Source organism: Leptodactylus fuscus, chromosome 1, assembly GCF_031893055.1.
Source record: "Leptodactylus fuscus isolate aLepFus1 chromosome 1, aLepFus1.hap2, whole genome shotgun sequence".
Taxonomy (NCBI): domain Eukaryota; kingdom Metazoa; phylum Chordata; class Amphibia; order Anura; family Leptodactylidae; genus Leptodactylus; species Leptodactylus fuscus.
Window position 1 is genome coordinate 286,056,864 of NC_134265.1, and position 22,021 is coordinate 286,078,884.

Sequence of the window (22,021 nt, forward strand, 5' to 3'; positions counted from 1 at the left end):
ATATGTTTTAAATTGTATATATGTTTATAGGAGTAATATGGTATATGAGAGACAATTAGCAGCACTTCACTATGGTAGGTAAGAGAATAGGTGGATTATAGTACGAAGACAGGTTACCGAACCTGGGGTTATTTAGTTAGTAAAAAAGATGGTTTGGGGGTGACCCAACTACACTGTAAAAGCATATGACAGTGTGCTTGTGTGACTGGTGCTCCATTCACTTCTATGAGGCTGAAGGCACTGCTGGAGATTACAGTCATGGCCCCCATAGAAGTGAATGGAGCGCCACTCCCACAAGCCTGTAACCTTGACAAGAGGGCATTCTCTATGTTTAAAGGAAAGAATGTTGTAAGGTTGTCATATGGTAGATTGGATTCTAGAACCTGCTGCCACAGAATGTTATGGACTCTAGATTTTAAGGACAAGCTGATCCTGGGTTTTTATACTGACTTCCAGATTGGAGTCGGGAAGGAATTTTTTTCCCCTGAAATAGGGCAATTGGCATGAGCCTCATGGGTTTTTTTTTGCCTTCCCCTGGATCAACACTGTAGGGATTGTTGGGTTATAGGTTGGACTTGATGGACTAATGACTTTATCCAACCTCATCAACTATGTAACTATGCAACTATGTAATGTGGTCATGGCTGATATATTCCCCAATTTGGGAGCAGGCATCTGATACTTTAAAGAAGTAAAGTAAAAAATATCACAAGTTAGGGGAACTAAAATTTTGGGATCCAATTTTAATCCAGGGATTTGTCATATTTGGAATTGGGAAGATTTATTTTTTACTCTAATAGGAGGCAATAGGCATCTGCTTCACAGGGATATTTGCCTTTCTCTGGATCAACATGGTAAGATAATATGTTAGACTTCATAGAACAGTGCCCTTATCAAAACTCTTTTGCCATATAGTTGAGTTACAGCAGCCTATGGGCACTTTAGACATACATTGTGGAAGGAGAATTCCAGGATCTGACTACACTCAGCGTTTGTTTGTAGTCTGTAGTTATAGTAACACATAGGCTTGCACAGGACCACAAAACAAAGAACTCAAGACTATTTTAAAGTTACTTCGTTCTTTCTTTTTGTTTTTGCCTGATACAGGCGCCAACACTAAGTGCTCCAGAGCCAGGTTTCATGCATTGTTTTCGCACCACTGACCACATTACAATTTTTCAGATCTGTGTGCAGAGAAGTATCTACAAGTTATTGTATAAATTACAACCAAATCCAGCCAGGAAACCATAAGCTGGCAATGTTATATGAGAACAGCCTTTTCAGACTATAGTAAGAGTTCTGTAACAGATGGAGAATTATACATGCTGTAAAACTGTTTAGCTAGCGCTGCAGTAAATGTACTGTACAAGCAATTATACGTTCAGTTAGATGCACAATCTGCAAGTGACAATTAAAGAGAAATTATCCTTGGAGAGAAGGCTTTATATCCCTACCTACTCACATCCAGGGTGGACGATTTTACTATGAAGTATGATGTATGAAATATAATAATCTTATTCTTGGCATTCATGGATGATTCTTTTTGAAAGGTAACAAAGACTTTGCTAAGGCAGATAAGTTCTCAGAACAGTTTTCATTGACTTTTTCCTGTTCCCCTTAGGGAATAGGAAAGTGGTTTATTCATAATGATGCATATGTTATCACATTTGTATGAAAAATTATTTTGCAATCCGTCTACTTAGAACAGAGAAAGTTATATCCAGGTAGGATGTAGTTGGTGGCAACATTTCGGTCATACTAGACCTTCTTCAGGCTTGATCAGGTGCAGCTTAGGCTATGGGGGTGGCCTCTGCCATACCATAATCCATACCAGAGATGGCTTGTAAGAGGTCTAGTACAGTGCCGCACCTCCCATGAGGCGACCTGAAGCGAGCGCTTCGGGCGGCACTATGCCAGGGCCTCAGGGAGGGCGGCATTTTTGCTTCCCTAAGCCAGTCCAGGACAAGCTGTCCTGGACTGGCTTATCACCGAGCGGTGGTTTGGGGAGGCCACTGGAGCAGCGCTGCTCCAGCAGCCTCCCCTCACGCTCAGGCAGAGAGCAGGCAGTCTCCGGGCCTACTCTCTGCCGGCGAATGTCGCTAAGCCCCACCCCTTCACTCGGCCACGCCCCCAACCCACCGGCCACGCCCCCGCTCCGCCCCCTCCTCCGGTGGGGGGGCGGCTTTCTGCAGTTAGCCTCGGGCGGCGAAAGGAGCAGGCTCACCCCTGGTCTAGTATGACAGCAGAAAAAGGAACCCATTGAAGTCAATGGGAGGCTCTTTTTCCACGTGGATTCTGAGGCAGCTTCAGCGTCAAAATCAGCGCTAAAAAACTCAGTGTCAATGGACCCTTAGTAGGTCATAAATATTAAGGGCAGAGGCAGAAAGGAGGGTGTCAACATATTCAATCGTGAGGTACAATAGAAAGAAATCAGAATGGTTTGAATTGACTTAAAGAGATTGTACCATGCTAGACATTTATGGCTATGCCAACTCATGTCGGAGAGATGGTGGTCCCAATTCATTTTGCATGAAAAGGCATGATGCAATCTATCCACCATATTTAGAAAAGAGAGAGCGTTATATCCAGATCATATGCAGTTGGCGGCAATATTTTGCTCATAGTAGACCTCTTTCAAGCCAGATCTGGTATAGATTATGGTATGGCAGAGGCCACCTCCATAGCTTGAGCTGCACCTGATCTAGCCTGGAGAAGGTCTAGTATGACCGATATTTTGTCACCAACCGCATCCTACCTGGATATAGCTCTCTCTGTTCTAAGAAGACAGATTGCAAAAATAATAAATGTGATAATATATGCACCATTCAGAATAAACTACATTCCTATATACTAACAAAGTTTATGTCTTCTAACCTTAGGTGAACTTGATAAGTGTTAAGAACAGTCAAAGATATTATCCTTCTACCATCTCTTGTAAAAAAAAATATTTTGTTCTTTAAGTTGGCCCCACTGTACATGAACATATTAAACAATTTGTCACAGTGACATATTGTACTCTTAGATGTTATTATTTAGATACTCTTTGCATATTGCTTCTATGTTACGGAATCTCTGTTAGCTCCGGGTGCTTTACTACTTGCAAGACATGATGTTGTTATATTTCAGTTATTTATTTGACAAAAAACATGTTTTCTGGATAAAATAGGCAAATAAAACAAATAATACTATTACTGTGAGTCATAACAATATACTATACTGTAGTGGTAATCTTTCACCTAATTCTTTTCTATCTGTCTTATACCTCCATACTTGCAAACTGAAGCACAGCTGGGTTTGTCATTTAGTGTAATATATCAGAAATCACACAGTTGCATTTTTTTTTTTTTACAAAGGACTCCAGGTGAACCCATTTCTTTAGTTTATCAGGTTGTTTATTCCTGATATAGGCCCCCACATTGCAGAAAAGCAGTTTTTATTTGTTGCTGATTTTGTTGTGGTTTTTTGATCCAAAGCCAGCACTGCACTGAGCAGAAGGGAAAAGTATTAGGGTATGTTCACACGGAGGAAAAGGTCGCAGAAACCTTTTCCGCTGTGCGAACATTCCGCGCGGTTCGCCGAATGAATGGGCCTACACTGGAGCATGTCTCGAGCCACAGTCGGCTCGGTCGATTCAGCCGCGGAATCCACGGCAAGAAAGGGCATGTTGCTTCTTTTTTTCCACTACTAGCTAGTGAAAAAAAGAAGCGAGCGTCTCCTATTGAAGTCACTTGGAGACGTTTTTGGCTTCAAAAAACTCCATGTGAACTAGCCCTTAGAGCTTCCAAGATATTTCTCATTCTTTTTGTAACTGTTGGCGTTGGATCTGCAACAAAAAAGCTTCTTTTTCCGCAACATGGGGCCTTAGCCTTATATAGCATTTATGCCTAATCTCCTGTCTTCTTCACTATGTTCGCCAGATTGCTTTTTGTTGTTGAAAAGAGATGTAGTCTATATGGAGAAAATTCTGCTAAATTTTACATACTTATTTGACTGGACTAGTATTGTATGAACTAGACCTTACAATTATACCAGAGTCATGTACACATGAGGATAGATTGTGCAGGTTTTAGCAAACAACATGCAACTTTTTGATAAATTTTGAACAATTTATGGCACAATGTAAAAGAGGGGCACATACTAAATGTGGTATACATTTTTCCTCAATCGATTAATTCCCTTCAGTGACTTCTTTACTATACCTGGGATTACATTTCTTCTTATTACTTGGTGGTAAGAACTATTTTAGTCTCTATAAGGATCGCTTATAGTCACCAGTAAAACAAATCATATTAATACAAGTTGTGACGCGCGTTCAAACAACATTTTTCAAAACAGAGATGTAAATCTAAGTCATTGTCTGCTAGAGTAACGCGGGTGATGAAGTTTCCATTCTGACCATGTATTTCTTTTCTTTATCACTTCATATTCCAACGGCAATCTGTTACAACTGGAGTAATAGGATACATTAAACTACAAGGTATAATCATAAACATTGTAGTCTGGGGCAGGTTCAGCAATGGAATATATTCTATATGGATATGTAAGGGACAGGTAAGAACTTTGGTGACAGTGATCATATCATCCACAGTTTATGTGATCTCAGCAGGCACTTCTCAGATAAATAATACTTCTGCTGAGGCTTCTTATGTTTCTGATTAAGGACAATGAAACTATATAATACACTAGACTTGTCAAATAAATTATCCATATAGTTACTGTGGAAAACATAGCGGAAATTCGAAACATCTGCAGGAGACGTCAAGACCATGTAGCAAATGTCTAAATACTATATTTCTTGCGGTAGAACATAATATCGACAGTTAACCCTAAATATTAAATAAGGTTAAAGTATCTATCTATCTATCTATCTATCTATCTATCTATCTATCTATCTATGTACCTTTATATTCTACCTATTTATCTTTGTATTCCATCTTCTATCGGTCTATGTACAATTGTATAAATATATGTTTTACATTGTTCTTTTCTTTCTACACACCTGAGTATGATTTGTGATGTGCACCTGCAGTTAATACAGTCCACAACTGGACAGCTTCTTACAGTGACGGCTCACAATTTATATAAGAATCTGCGTATTTGGAAAGAAAAGCTGAATATTCATTCCAATTAACCTACGCAAGGTCAGATTCGTAATACTAATGTTTTTGCAGATCACGTCACAATAGAGCACACAGCTGCAAATTTAAAGGCTGCGACATAAGAATGACTATCTCAGTGGGGAACCGTAACTAATAGAAAGCCCACTTGTTGACAGGTAAAGTAAAACTAAATTGGAATTTGAGGTATAGAAATGTCTGCATAGCAAAGCAGGTCAGGAACAGTGCTGGTGCGCACAGGAGTCACGACCAGTCACACTGGATTACCAAGAGCATAGTGTGTAAAGATATTGTCATGTGACTTAAACTGTATACAGGATTCAGTATAGCAACATGCTAATATATATTAGCGGAATCCGCGGCAAGATAGGGACACTCGCTTCTTTTTTTCCGCTGCTAGCTAGCGAAAAAAGAAGCAAGTGGCTCCCATTGAAGTCAATGGGAGCCCTTTTTGGCAACAGATTTTGAGGTGGATTCCGTGTCAAAATCCGCTGCCAAAAAACTCTATGTGAAGGAGCCCTTGCAGAGACAAAAAAATAACTTCACTAGACATTGTGTAATGCAACCTGTTTTCTGGCTGTGCCTCAGTTTTTTAATATCCATTTTCTATCAGTTTGTCATTTGTTTTTACTGTCAGTAAAAAAAAAATGGTTGAACTTTCTTGGCATTTTAGGTTAGTGAAACTGATACATTACCCAAAAACATATGTTAAGAACTTCCCAAAGGCTTGCATTGGTTCCATCAGGGTGGAAAAGCAGACAAACCTAGGACATATCCACCTTCAGTTAATAATGGACATGTATATGTACAGTATCTATCCACTACTACTGTTCGGAAAACAGAAGTGTAACAGCAGTGGTGTAACTAGGAATGGTGGGCCCCAAGGCAAAAATTTGACATGGGGTCCTCCCAGCCCCTTGACCCTCCAGCGCCCCACCCACCAGGCACAAACCGCATGCACAATAGTGGCCCCTGCACACAGTATTATGCCCCATTGTGGACCACTCATAAACAATTATTATAATCTGGAGTCATTTTAGACCCCAGAGTATAATGATCGGAGACCCAGAGGAGGATATAAACTTAAAAAACTCTCTTACTTACCTCTTCCTGGCTCCAGCTCACTCACACAGATCTCTTCAATGTTGGACCAGATGTAACTTGACCCAGGCTGGCGTCACGATGCATAATGACGCTGGACTGGGCCATGTGATGTCTGTGATGTCACCAAATAGGCCTGAAGCCTGCTGAAGTGCAAGAGAGGTAAGTAACAGTGTTTTTTTTAAATGTTCTCTCACCTCCCCTGGGTCTGTGATCATTATACTTGGGGGTCTGAAAACCGTATTGTCATTAGATCCTTACAGGTAGGAAGTGTATAAAGCAGAGAATGCTGTTAGGCCACACAAAGCCAATTACAACTAAAAAGTCATAGCAAGAATGCTTGGATCTAGACCTCCTCCATATGTCTCTGGAGAACATTAGACTAAATACAACCTCATTCACTTTGCTGGGACAGTAAAGCGCTGTTTTTTCAAATGTGTTTATGCAACACTTCCGTAACATGTGGCCTCACCCAAAATGTTTAGCTTGACTATTATATGCTTCTCATGAACAAAAAACTAGTTGTTAATTTCTTAGCATACCCTGAACATAAAGTGACCATTGGACATTATTTGCTTAAGAGCTATCGCAAAGTGACATTATCAGAGCAGATCTTGTAAAATAAATGGCCACCAGAACAGAGTACGGTAGAATAAGTTTGGTCTCTCTGTAGTTAAAACAAACACAGTTACCCTATACAATTTTGGCAATATTTGGCAAACTTCTGCATTTAACTGGACTTTTAACTTGCAAAAAATGTTTAACTAGATAAAGTTTAACAACACACCGTCCCAAACAAATGAAATCTGTACTTACTTAGAGGTTCTCTAGCTTTGACGGTACCAACAGCGCTGCCATTTGGAACATCCTCTGATATGACAAATATGTAGCGGGATTTTTCGAATATTGGCGGTGCAACTGTCGTCTTCTGTATGTTAACAGTTATGGATGCATTCACTGCAGATGTCAGGCCACCTTTGTCTCGGGCACATACGGAGAAGGTCACTTGCAAATCTTCCAGATGATTAAGATCAGCAATCAAATAGATCATTCCTTAAGATGCAAAAATAACATTCAATTACATGAAATATTACAAAGGTTTTTACAAGTAATACTGCTTGAAGAAAATTCAATCCTAATACAGTATATTTTGTATCTATCTTTGTATCTATCAAGATTGCTAAAACTTAAAGGAATACTTTAGCATATCTCATTCAGTACCTTAGAGTGTTAATTTCCTCACAAGTGGTTTAGTTTCTAATAGTTTACAATAATTATATCCTTGCTATATATTGACATCATATCTACATATAAGGTTATGCTGGATTCATATTCATCTAAAACAGCTGCAGTGTAAAGCAGAAGGGAAATAATCAGCTTAAAGCGGTACTCCAGTGATTTTTGTTGTTTTTTTGCCATGAAGGGTATTTATTGAAATAGATTCTAAATCTACCATGGATGATCTTGTTACCCTTGTCTAGTACCTGTACCCATGTAAATATCTTGTTGCTGCCAAATACCACAGAGCTCATAATGCAATATAACTTCCAGGACTGAAGACTGTGAGAATAATGCCACCACATGTCCTTGTAAAGCTGGACCAACTCCTGCTGAAAACACTAGGAAATGTAATAGGGACATGGGGAGCTAACTGTGAGATAATGGAGAACTATGGGCTGTATATCAGAGAGGGGGCTATAAGAAGCAGAGAGAGGGGCGCTATAGAGAACATATGTGAGAGGCAGAGGAGGAGCAGGGAAACATTATGACAGAAGAGGTAGAGAAAAGGAGTAGGGTTGTGTGACTTTGATGAATCTAAAGTCACATTGTAGTTCTCAGTAGTATCTACCAGCAGCAGAGAGAGACCTCCTGCTGACACAGCAATCCATGCTACAAAAAAAGGTCATACTGTGGTCATGTGACTTATAAAAGAAGCTGAAAGTATGATAAGGAAAGACATTGCAAGTAGGCTATTATTGAGGGGATGTCAGAGTCAAAATAGTCACAGGGGTGTTCCTTTAAGATGCTCATAAGACAGGAAGTGTGTTTAGACTTTCTTTGCTGTCAATGCCTGGAGCAATCCTATAAAATCCTTAAAATTCTTCTGTGTCACTTTTTGGTAAGTTTTCCTTCTGCAACTAAACTTGTGTTATAAATAATGGTACCCATGGGTGCAGATTCATGGTTACCATACATTCAATGTCAGTACAGGTTTTTATTTTCTACCATTGTCTTGCTTTGGGCAAAAACGGACATAATGGACATAATTATTAAACATGGGTCCTTGGACACCAAGGACCCATGTTTAATAATTATGTTCCCTGTGTAGGTTCCTCCTGCCCATTCAGAGTTATGTCTGCTCGGCCTCATCCTGAAGCAATGCATCCATTTTAGAAAGATGGGATAGTTGGGCTAGAGAGAAACAAAAAGGAACTTGCCAAAATATAAGTAGATATATTTTTAGACTTTTCTAGTAAACTGGAGAGAAATAAGGGAACTTTAAAAAAATTAAAGTCTGTAAATGAAAATATACTGGTATATAAGAATATAGAGAATACTCTTTTTTTTCTTATGCAGATGGTGAACCCCACAATGTACATTTTTTCTCCTATCAGTATGTCTTTTTTTAATATGGGATGGAAATCCATGCAAACACGGGGAGAACATACAAACTTGCAACTCCTTGCAGATGTTTTTTTGCCCTTGGCAGGATTTGAACACCAGGACCCAGCAAGGCTACAGTGCTAACCACTGAGCCACCGTGTGGCCCCTGAAAATGGAGAATACTTTTGTGGAGTTCAAGATGTTTCTGCTATTTCATCAAGGTAACACTATGATAGAAGAAATAAGGGATGGACAAAAAAAAAAAAATGGAGAACAGCGGTAATCTGTAGTCATTGGGACCAATTTATTATGACTGGCGTATCGTGCACCATCCTCAATAAAGGGCCCCTACGTCAGAATGGAAATCTATGGCAGTCAGGAACTGGTGCAGATTTCATGTTGGACGGAAGCATCCCAGCCCAATCTCTACCCCACTCTGCCCACATTCTCATAAAGTGTTAAGCAAGGCGCTAAATGAATGTGCACCATAATATCAGCGATGAACCCCCTTATGGGTTTCCCTCCTCATGCTATACTTTCAACTTTGCTCAATTTTTCCACTGTGAAATGAGTCCTTCTGTGTGACATTATGACTGCTGTAGTGTGTTAATTAGTGCTCACATTATAGAAGGTTAGAAGGGCCAGCTCTGTCCTGGGGAGCCCCTTGGACCTAGTACAGGTAGTGGGTGACAGAAGGACACTGTCCGTGGTGACCTCCATGCTGGAGAATAACTCCCATCCTATGTATGAGACCGTGATAGCACTTGGCAGCACTGTAAGTGACCGACTGCTTAACCTCAAGTGTGAGATGGAGCACTCTCAGATATCCACACTCCCAACTGCAGTCAGGCTGTATAATCATCACGCTAAGCGGAAATCACTCCGCACAGAGAACTAAATAATCCTGAAGTCTTTCTTTTTTCTTCTTAGTTGCTATGACTCCTAGTATCTTTTCTATCTGCTATTCTGAGCTTGTATTTGTTCTTTCTTGTAATATATTACTGTATTATCCATGCTGCTGTAACACACTGAATTTCCCCATTATGGGACTTTTAAAGGATTATCGCATTTTATCTCTTATCTTAAAGCACACAAACACTATCTATTTATCTATCTATCTATCTATCTATCTATCTATCTATCTATCTATCTGCACCTTAAAAGAAGAGTAATGGCTATTGACACACATATATATTTTATTGACTGTCTTCAGATATCTTCTAATTTAGGTCAACCTGTATTTCTAGCTTAGAAACTTTTCAAAAATAGCATGTTCACAGTTAAAATGGTTCCTCTACTGACAACGTATTTTAGGAAATATGTCTAAGGTCTAAAAATGGAACAAAATGAATTTGAAGTGTCAGGACAAGCTGAAGATGACTTAGTACAGTGCAGTAATTGTCCAATTAACCTTTTAGCTGTCTCTCCTGTGGGCCTAGCTCCAATATGTCAAGCCTTGCAAATGGAACTGTAAAATATGTTTCTAAAACAAGTGTAAATTCACTTAACTGTGATTTATAAGCCGTCTCCTGCGGGGTCAAAGGAAATGCAATTGCTACAAGATGCACTTGTATAATTTTACTTGAGAAATATATGTAATGCTATAATAAAGTGGTGTCTCTTAGCCACTCCATATAGCATGTTGCTACGGCTGCTAAGTAGCCAGAAGTAAATCAGACAGGAGGCAGATGGCCAAGTGGGGCGAGCAGTTTGTTACCCAAACTAACCTTAAAATCTACCAGACAAATTATTTTAAAATCTTTAAGATGGAGATAAACAGAACCGGATTAGTCATTTATAAGACCATGTATGGCAGATTTCTAATGCTGCTTTTAGAAGAACGTAACCTTTCCGAAGGTCAAAATAAATTAGGTTTAACAAATAAGACAAACATGAATAAAATGAGCTCAAATGTTTGGTGAAGAATGCAATGCCACAAAATGAGGTCTCCAATAATATCTAACAATAATGAATGAAAATGGTAATCCTACGTAGGATGGGAGCACAAAATGTTAAAAATAAGAACGTAGATTTGTTAACAAATAAGAATATAGGTTTATTGAAAAATAAGAATGTAGATTTATTAAGGGATCGTGATCAAGCAGTAATGAATGTTGTTTAGGATTAGTTCATTCACATTCTAGCACATGAGAACATTTACACCACTTTATTTTCTTTTTATCACCTTTTTGCAGCCAAAAGTATATTTTGCATTTGCTATAAAATGGCTGTCAAACCTTTATTGTGAATGTTTTACAGATGGATGACAATTTCCACTTTATCCACCTATGAAAAGCCAGCACATGGGGTATTTACAGTTGCCTATATACACTTATACCTATAGGTGCTAAAGACACCTCCGTATCAGTGGCATAACTACCGCCATAGCAGTAGAGGCATCTGCCACAGGGCCCGGGACATTAGGGGCCTGGTGACAGTCGCTACCGCTGCTATCATTATACTCGGGGGTCTTTTTGGACCCCTGAGTATAATGATCGGTGGACCGCGAGAGGTAAGAAACATAAAAAACACTGTTACTTACCTCTCCACAATCCTGCCAGGCCTCCTTCCTTGTTGTCTGACGTCTCTGACGCCACATGAACCCGGCCTGCGTCCTTGGTCATGTGATGTCCGACATCATTGCAGAAGGACGGCAGCAGAGGCCAACAGCGTAGGACCCGGGGGACAGGTAAGAAACAGCAGTTTTTTATGTTTTTATTCCCCCGGGTCTCCGATTATTATACTCTGGGGTCTGAAAAGACCCCAGAGTATAATAATTGTTTATGGGTGTCCACAGTGGGACATAATACTGTGTGCAGGGGACACTATGGGGGATAATACTGTGTGGAGGGGCCACTATTGGGGATAATACTGTGTGCAGGGGCCACTATGGGGGATAATACTGGATGCAGGGGCCACTATGGGGGATAATACTGGATGCAGGGGCCACTATGGGGGATAATACTGTTTGCAGGGGCCACTATGGGGGATAATACTGAATGCAGGGGCCACTATGGGGGATAATACTGTGTGCAGGGGCCACTGTGGGGGATAATACTGTGTGCAGGGCCCACTATGGGGGATAATAAAACGCGCAGGAATGCGGAGGAGGGGTTCGGTCGAGGTCTTCGGCGTCGGTGTCGGTCGGGGGGGGGGCCATGTCAAAAGTTCCTAGTTACGCCACTGCTCCGTATACACAGTGGGAACTGGACTTTAGGGACTGTGAACACCTTGTGTGATCCTAAAGAATTGCAAAATTTTACCTTCCACCAATATTTATCTTGGTTTTTTTTGGATGTTGGATGTGGGATTGTGGGAAAAATATAATCCCAGCTACATACTGTGTGTATATTAAAGTGTCACACTCTAATCCACCACAATGAAATGCAGTGGCGCCAAGATATGTTTGCTAAAACAAAAATGGCAATGCCAAAGAGGTGATCTGTTTAAGGCAAAGGCTTCATGTTGCAGAAATGCAACGTTTTTGTCTTTTGCAAAAATGTAGTGGAGAAAAACACATTGCAGAAAAAAGTTTTCAGTTTAAGTGGGCCAGGGAAGGATTGCCCTGGGACATCACATTTGCTATAAATCAGGCCAGAAAACTGTTCTGAGTTATACGCCACTGGCTGGTGTAGATTTGAGTTCAGATTCACGGGACCCTCCAACATTCACAACAGCTCTTAGTAATCTAGGCCTGTCAAGATACGCCAGCCTTAATAAACTCCCCCCCATAGTTTATCAAAATTCTCTTAAATATCCTTTTGTCTATCCCTAAGCTGGATGTACCTTATACAGACCCAATCTTTGAAGTCCTATTATCTAGGAGCTGTGTAGTTGATGCTTCAATTCCCAGTAGAGTTTATCTTGTTATCTTAGGTATGTCCTTGTTTAAAGTGACCATGTCTGAAAAAAGATATGATTTAACCTTAATGTAGTGTTTATCTTGGCTTTCTATGGAATTTTTCTATTTGTATGTACTATTAAAGTACAATGAATTTCCCAGGGAGATTGAACCATAAGGCTTGATTCACATTTGTATGTTCCGTTCGGGGAGTCGGCTTGGGGACCCCCCCAACGGAATACCAAACTCATTGACAAGCGGTGAGCTTATGAAAGCACATGGACCCCATGGGGTCCATTTGTTTTTCATGCGCTGTCTGCACGAGTCATGTGGAGATAAAAATAGATCATGAACTACTTTCCTCTCCACATTACTCATGCGGAGACCACGCATTATACTGAGGTCATCGGCTATATTGAAGAAGTTCTGGCCATGAAGATCTTATATTGCCATCATGTCGGCACTTATATTAACATCCCATAGTACTATTAGCCGAGGATCCAAATGATGTTACATGGACGCTACAGTAGCACAATGGAGACTTGTCACCTGCCACCTAAAATCATATCATAACCCCTTATCACTTATTTCCTTTGACCTTTCAGTTTTAGATCCATATTTCCAATGTCTGATGCCTCAGTTCACAGAGAAGGATTCAGGTCGTGTCAGACTGTTTACAGAAAGGATATGGGACCTTGTGGCCTGAGACTGTATTCTGAGGCGAATTAACCGTGTTTATACGCTCCAAATATGTGTATTTATTTTCTGTACAATGTTTAATTGTGTGTTATTTAACAAAAGAAGAAAACTAAGGGGCACATAAGGGAACATTCTTCTACCTCCAGCCTTACAAGTGAATTCATGTATAGGCTGAGACGTTCATTCCAAAAAGTCCCAAAATAGAAACGTCAAAAAATTTGCAATTCAACAAAGCAAACAAACATCTGTTTCATGTTTGAGTAAAAAGATGTATTGTATGTATAACTTTCTGTCACTGTAAAATATTAGATGTAATATTCAGAATCGGGATGAAATGAACTGAAAAAACCTCTTGATCTTGTAATTAAAGCTATTTTTTCCAGTAAGCAGCCGGCATCGAGCTAGTTGTTATTGCAATGTTGCTGTTTTTTCCTACCTGTGTTAATTAAGCGGTATAATTGTCATGCTTTTTAATCAGACGTACACATGGATGCCGCAACTTTTTGCTAATTGACAATCAGCATTCCATAGATTATGTTAAGCGAGGATGCAGAAAGTAGTGTTTTGATGTTCCTAAGTGCTACGTGTTGTTTGTGTTTTATTCCGTAATTCCCTTTCCCAATCACTCCGCAATAAAAAGTTAATTTAGCCAGGTAAACAAGTCAGGATTTTTTTTCCCCCCTACCAGACGTGATATGTAATATTTGTGACAATGAGAAAACAGTTGGGTGGTTTTCGAAGCAAATATATAAACATGCCCAAGGTCAGAAGCTTATTTGTACCTTTGATGAAATAATATAAAACAGCATGTTTTTCGGCGTATTTGAACGGCAACCAAAGTCATGCAGCTATCGTCTAACGTCTTCACATGGTTCTTATTAAATACATCATATTTTTGCCTAATGGAAAAACAAGCAGGATCAAGCACTCAAGTTTTGAGTTAAGTTTAGCTACAAAACATATCCACCACAAAGGTTTATATATAACTCAAATATTTAAACGTGTCATGCCGTGCCAAGCAATCTTATTATAGCACACCATTAACAAAAGTAACATAGAAATAAGCCAATGTGTTTGTTTCAAAGTTTTTATGCATCAAACACATAGGCTACGATGAACTAGCCAATTGTTATAAAATGTTCTCAAGATGCCTGAGTGACTGCACACTAGAGACCACTGTCTGGAGAGCGTGGAATACCGCATTCACTTTGCTGCTCTCTGCTAATTTGTAAGGTCAGATATCAGGGTCCTTGGATCCATAAACTTCTTGAGTAAACAATAGTCTGGTTCCCAGTATAGTGAAATATTTTTACAACTTTTATCAATATACAGTTGGAAACATTATTACATTGGGCTAGAAAACCGGGACGGTTTATTTGGATTAGTCACCATTGTGAGTCTTGTGTGTGAAAAGTGCTCTGTAGAAACCACACGAATTCTCTTATTCAATAAAAGTGTTGAAAATTAGAAAGACATTGGTTTCTGAATAATTTAACGAGTCTAAATTTTACTAAGAACAACACCATTCTTGTCCATGGGCCTGTCTAGTATTGTTGTGAACACGGAAAGGAGAAGGAGAGACGCGCGTGCCAGAGGAGGGTTATGGTCAATGGGCCAATGTCAGAACCAACCCAGAATCCCAAGATTCAGCACATAAAGAAGCCTGGAGGAAATGAGTAGAAAAGTGTCTCATGATAGCCCCTTTAAATACAGAGGTATCACCTCTACATTCAGGACCTTCCAAATACAGACATGAAATACACTTATCAGGCTTAGGACTATTTCACACTAAGGAATTTTTGGTGCGAGTGCTGCATATGGACAGCACATGGTCCCATTACACTGAATAGAGCTATTCACACATTTGGGTTTTTTTTCGTACAGACCATGAAAACTGAGACATTCGTGCACAATTTTTTTCTTTTTCCGCTACTCATTTAGGCCATGCAAGTCAAAAGATGAACAGCACACGAATGTCATCCATGTGCTATGCGTGTTTTTTCCCATTTTCTCATTGACTTATTGTTGTTGACGTATTGTTTCAGATGTTGAAAATGAATAAGGCAGCATCATTTTTTTTTTCAAACCCCCAAAATGGCGCACGGATGTGGATCATAAATGGAAATACACTAAGATGTACAAAGTCCATTTATTTATAGCCCTCAAAATGGACTTATCATATGAATGGATCCTTAAGAATTTCCTTAACCTGTAGTATTGATGATCACTTTTAAGGTTAGGACATTAATATTGGATTGATGGGGGTATGAGTCCCAAACCACAGCTGACCAGCACAATGAACACCGATCCTGGATCACTATATCTCCTTCACTCTTTACACAGAGTACCATATATGCCATTATGGCTGTGACTTGGTATCACAACTCCCTTAATAACCGTAGACAATGGAAATCTGTTGCACTACAATTTGTCAGTATGTCTTCACTATTGCCTTGACAGCAGTACTGCAGACTTTCTCAATAGGCTGCAGTAAGACGGATTGATGCCTCCAAACTCCCCCATCAAGCAATGGCCTTCTTTTCTCTTAAGAAGTGATGTAAGAATGTATGAGGTTTCTTGTTCTAGCTACATGTCTATAAATATGTATATTGCAGGATGATATCCAATACTGAAACTAGCTTGAAGCACTGAATATCAATTTACAGTCACCTACAAGACTGCATATGCTGGGCCCCCCTATAGAAGTTAGTTATGTTACAATCTGTCATTTCATCTCCATATATAAGTATCCAGGTGTTTAATGTCTAAAGACACTGATCAGAACAAGATCCTCTTGCATTTTATGTGTAACTGGAATTTAATTGAGACTTAATAGGTTTCCCATAACAATCATATTTCCATGCTCGTGATGTATCCTGTTTATTCTATCAATTGCACTATTTACCTTTCCCATGATGTAACGTTTCTGCACAAACCATCAGACCATCACATGAAATTATCATACTCAGTCAAGCCATTCCCACGGATATACCTAAACCATTGCTCTCTCTATCACATTTTGGGGAGAAGTGCATTGAAATGCTTTGTCTGAAGTAAGACAAGTGCCTCTTAACAGTTGTATAAAGTAACCAGGGATTTAGGTTGCACCTTGTTTCCACATTACATCTTTAACCTTTCCTTAAATCATAAATGACGCATTACCTTGATAAATGACTGTGGTCTGTTAAGATAGGAATAACAGAACTAGTTCCATACATGTCACAGGTAGTAAGACTGTATAAGCAAACATCGTGACACGAGTCAATACAATAGAGAGGTCACTGTCTATACTGGATAGGCTCACAGCTGTTTAAAGCTCTCCCAGAAGACCTTGTCTTTGTTGTATTTGATGTAACTACTGCTTACAAAATCTGGTACAATTTGTTCTCTCTGTGTCCAAATGCTTTGAAAATAAGCTAGTGTTGGAAAACTGCTTGCACCTAAAGTACATAAAGGTCACACAAGCAGAATACATACATAGTTATTCTCTTAAAATAGCAATCTCCGAAAACAGCTTTTAAACCTTAGCTTTGGGCATGTTTCTAGGGACACCACCTAACCTGAACAGATCTATCGCAATGGATAAGCCTCAAGCCTGAAGCCAGAAGCAGAAATCCAGCTTTTGTTCATCGACGTGTCAGTAACACTTTACAAACTTAATAGGAAGATATTTAGAATGGAAAAAGATTATGTATTATGGATTTTGGGCACCCTGAGGGGACAGGTCTTGAGTAAATTTCCTGTGCTATGCACCACCCTCAGAGGGCCAGCACTAGGTAGAACACAGTGTTGCATCAGCCTTGCCTAGAATGGTCCTCTGGAGCTCAGACTATGTTGTGGTCTGCAGTCGTGGCCAAAGGTTTGAAGACCCATATAAATTTTATTTTTCACAATCATTCCCATACAACTTGAAGTGGGCTTCATCACAGAAATTAACTTTACCAAAGTCCATTGCAGTCCAGTCCCTGTACTTCATGTCAATCTGTCGATTCTGGAACAATGATTGTCTAAAGAAGAAAAGTTGAGTGCTACCGTCAGTTTAAGACTAGAGATGGATGAACCTCGTTTCAATGAAGATTTGTGAGGTCTCTCTGGTTCATTTCGAGCCACAAATTGTTCAGCATGAACCAGAAGTACACAGAGTATTATAAATGAAGGCCCAGGGGGGTTAAATACAAATAAAAACTAGTTATACTCACCTTGTCTCCCCACCCCTGGGCATCTTTGCGGCCTCCAATGTCCTCTTCAGATTTCTTTTAGGCTCTGACTGACTTCACACACCCGGAGTTCACCACTAAGACTTAATCCAAGGTGATGTGCCAATGTCTTCATGCTTTAACCATTGACCTCCTCTTATTATACTATAATCAGACTATAATAGTGTTTTGTGGGTGATTAACATTAGAAGTTTAGGGTTTGGGCTGAACACAAAACTTTTGGAATACTTGGGGTGAATCTGGCTCTATCTGAATCGGTTTGTTCACCCATACCTAAGAACGCTGACACCTAACAGTCTTCAAGAGCAACCTCCCTCAATGATCCAGGAGCACTTTCTTTTTTTCAGCATGATGGAGCACCATTACAAGGCCAAAGTGATAATTAAGTGTCTCAGTGAACAAAACATTGAAAGTTTGGGTCCATGGTCATCAAACTTCCCAGATTTAAATTCCACAGAAAACCTGTGGTCAATTCTCAAAGCTTGTGAACAACCAAAAACACATAAAGTGTAGTAAACTTCAAGCACTGCTAAGGCCAGAATGGGTTGTCATCAGTCAGGATTTAGCTCAGAAGTTGATATCCAACAGCAAACTTTTGTGAAAACTAAAACTTGTGTCAGTCACAAAACTTTAGGCCATGGCTGTGACCTTGAAGAAGCATTGGGACTTTTCACTTCTTGTAAATCATGGCTATAGTAAATGCTGGAAAAGCATGTTGGCATTTCACTACTGGTACACTTAATAAAATAAGAGGACTTTTTTAGTTTAAGTATAAATTCATTCAGAAGAGTGTAAAGTGGTTTTCTAGGTTAAAGATACTGCTGACCCATCCTTACAGGGGCAGAGTTGCGATCACTCAGCTTGGGGGAATACACAGGCTATGCTTACAGCTCCGTTGATGGTGTTAGTATTAGGGGCCGCTGTGAACATTTGATCAAAGGGGGAACAAGTGGACTCCCACTGATCTAATATTGAAGACCTATCCTAAGGATAGCTTATCAATATCTTTATCCTAGAAAACCACTTTAAAGAAGGAGGCAAGATCAAAATAACAAAGTTAGCCATTTAAAGTACCTGCAGCACCTGTGAAATACAACATACTAAAGTCCCTTTCATAACCGATCTATTTACAAAAACTGCCAAGAGTTTGTCATTTTAATGGGTACTAAAACTAAAAAGAAAAACACTTACTATGTTATCCCATCTTCACTAATCTTATTGTGTTTCATATTTTGATGTAAAAGATGTACAAATAAAAATATTGAGTCTTTTATGTTTCCTACGAGGCATTTATTTGTCTTCCCCTCCTTTTCAAAGACTCCAGATTGCCCAGTCATTGCTTTAGCTGCCGAAGATGCTTTTCAGAAGGGAGTCCTTATTTCTATGGCAGGTTCTCTGGATAATACGTTGATGTATTCACTGGGTAAGGTGGTTTTTTCCATCTGGTTTTGTCCTGTCCTTGTGACTATTATCTCTTGAGCATGCCCAATCGCCAGTGACTTTTAGCAGTGACTTGTACCTTACGATACTTATCATTTGGTTCAACACTTTCCATATCCAGCCTTCATTAACTGTTTTCATTCCTCTCTCAAGCAGGTGGTCTGACTGCTAATGCTATAACGGGAGTCTATCAGACCCCCAAGCATATTCAGCAGCCACCTCCGTGTTACAGAGCTTATCACAGTATTAATATACCTTTGTTATATATGTCACTTTGGTAGATTTGGAGAAAAAACACTTTGAAATTGTTGTAGTAATATTTCATTTTGATCCCAAATATTGGTATTCCAACTTGTTGTCTTTGATGCTCCAAGGGGTTAAAGGGGTTTAAAGGGCTTGTCCCATAGCAAGGATCCTATCTATACTGCTAGTTTATTTGCATTTAAGACTTTTTATAAATACATTGCTTTATCAAAACTGCTTTGTTTTGGCAGCTATCTTAATTTATTCACTTCATTGTTTACATGCATTTCTATGACCACGGGCCCCTGACCACGGGCTTATCTGCTCAGTCTCTCAGGGGGGGAAGGAGGGGCTGAGTGCTCAGCAGCAGCTCTGAGCTGAATATGTCTGACAAGCAACAGAACTCCTCAGATAAGGGAGGGGGGAGGTGAGAGATCTGGGATTATCTCCTGCTCTTCCACTTATCATCCGGTTTACTGTGGTACTGCATTTACATACAATCCCTTATTACTGACTGCAAACATAGCACATAGCAGAGCAAGTGAAACCCCGCCCACCAATGTGCCAAGAAAACCAGGAAGTGAAGAGAGTACAGAGCCTGCAGTCTGCAGAACAAGAGTTATGGGAATACCCCTTTAAGCATCATGTAGGAGTCAGGATATTTCCAGCTGGATAGATACAAGACTCAGCACACTCTGGCATGTGTGATCCTCTTCTGATCCTCCTCAGAATTTCATTTATTTTATAATATCAACTATTGCAATGTACAGCTAAGCTTCATCCAATCAGAATTGCAGATCTTACAATATATGGCTAAGTTTCAGCCAATCAGAAGCACATACAATGAAGACATGTCCATATAGATTGCCACAAAGAGCAAATTGTACACAAAGAAAGTTGTCCATGTCATGTGCCAACTGGGTAGGGGTGGTGGGGTGGGGGCAGGAATCAGTGAAGATTTCTACATACATTAGCATAGATTAGCCATTGACTAGTCAGATGACCAGTCACTCATGCACAGATAAAAGAACCACAGGCTACATAGAACTGTGTGAACAAGCTATGTACCATATACCATACCCTTGGTGGGGAGATAAGGGTGGAGAGAAAGGGAAGAGAAGACTATCTATCTATCTGATGTCATAGCAGTGGGAGGAGCAACTCTCACTGCGTGGGGTGTTGTAGACAGAAAATGGTCTGAGTGGCAAGAACAGTGCTCCAGGATGCTGAAGGCCCGCCCCCAGTGCTCCAACAGTCTAATTTGTAGAAGACATCAAAGTTGTTTTTCTCCAAATCTAAAAAAAGTAACATTTGTAACAAAGGTATGGGATTTTTTATCACTGTAATGTACTTTATAATGCAGTGGTGACAGCTGAATATACTTGAGGGATGTGATAGACTCCCTTTAATCCTTCGGAGAATCACAGATGATGACACTTTTATGATCTGCTATCTGTCTGTCTTTGGCAATGAAGAACAACTGTGAAAGTCATCTATAGACAAAGGAATTCGGATTAGTGCAGTAACTATGGACACTGTGACTATTTTGTCCATTACTAACTGGGACTGTAATATTATAGGGCCATTAATAATGGGACATCTACGGCCACACAGCAGAACAAGTACTTTAGACACATCACTAATATGACATCAGTGATAGCATGCAGTACATTGTATACTACCGTACACTGCACTACTATACATTAATTACAGTGGACATGGGGCCAGATTTATTAAAACTGCCTGACAACAAAATTGTATTAGTTGCCTATAGCAACCAATCACAATGCAAATTTCAATTTGTATTCTATCTCTGAATAATATAAGCTGTGCTGTGATTGGTTGCTATGCTTTTCGACAGTTTTTATAGTTTGTAGTCACTTTTAGGATATGTTCACACTTCAGAACTTAGATGCAGTTCCTAAATCCTGACATTTCATGGCCAAAGTAAGTGAATACGAAGAGCTCATCCTCTAGAAAAAAAAAATCAGGATTATTGATTTTACAGTAGACCGCATTTTCAGATTAACTCCACTCACTTACAAGGAGGTAAATTTGCACGGGGATCCTTTGGCAAACCCAAAGCAGAATTGTGAATCTCAGCTTTGGTTTTCTGCTGGGGATTTTCTGGGCAGATATAACTTAGGTGTTTGTAAACGGACATAAAGCATAGAAGTCACTATCGTTCAACTTGGCCGGGGACACCAAGTAATCTACAGCTGGTGGATGCAGCATTACTCAACCTGGCTGAGTGCTTATAAAACCTGGATTGTAACCAGTGGCGTAACTACCACCATAGCAGCGGTAGCAGCTGCCACAGGGCCCGGGACATTAGGGGCCCGGTGACAGCTGCTACCGCTGCTATCATTATGCTCGGAGGTCTTTTCGGACCCCCGAGTATAATGATCGGGGCCCCCTGTTGGTGGAATACTTTCCACCAACAGGGGGCCCCGAAGCTGCAGCAATGGCTGATACACAGGAGCTGCAGCTCTGGCTCCTCTCAGCGCTGCAGGACGTTCCCCCTCTCTCCCCCCTCCCTTTCTCTGCTGTCCTCTGCCCACCAATGAGAGGAGGAGGCGGGGCTTATCCCTGCCGTCCTGCACTGGAGGAAGAAGCTGCTCCAGGAAAATGAAACTGAAGCTACACAGGTACGTACTGGGGTTACTTATTACTATCAGGCATTTGGGGGGATTACTTGTGTTTTAGTAACTCCATGTGCCTCATAGTAATAGCAGTTAACCCCATCATCTCCCTCACAT

General features: G+C 40.1%; 1 protein-coding gene across 1 annotated transcript in view; it reads right to left on the reverse strand.

Moving 5' to 3' along the window:
* Positions 1–22,021, reverse strand: part of DCHS2 (dachsous cadherin-related 2) — a 198,875-nt gene that overhangs the window by 49,816 nt on the left and 127,038 nt on the right. Inside the window, exon 4 of the mRNA XM_075287847.1 lies at positions 7,035–7,271. Within this exon, the coding sequence (XP_075143948.1) occupies positions 7,035–7,271 (237 nt within the window). The remainder of the gene's footprint in view (positions 1–7,034; positions 7,272–22,021) is intronic.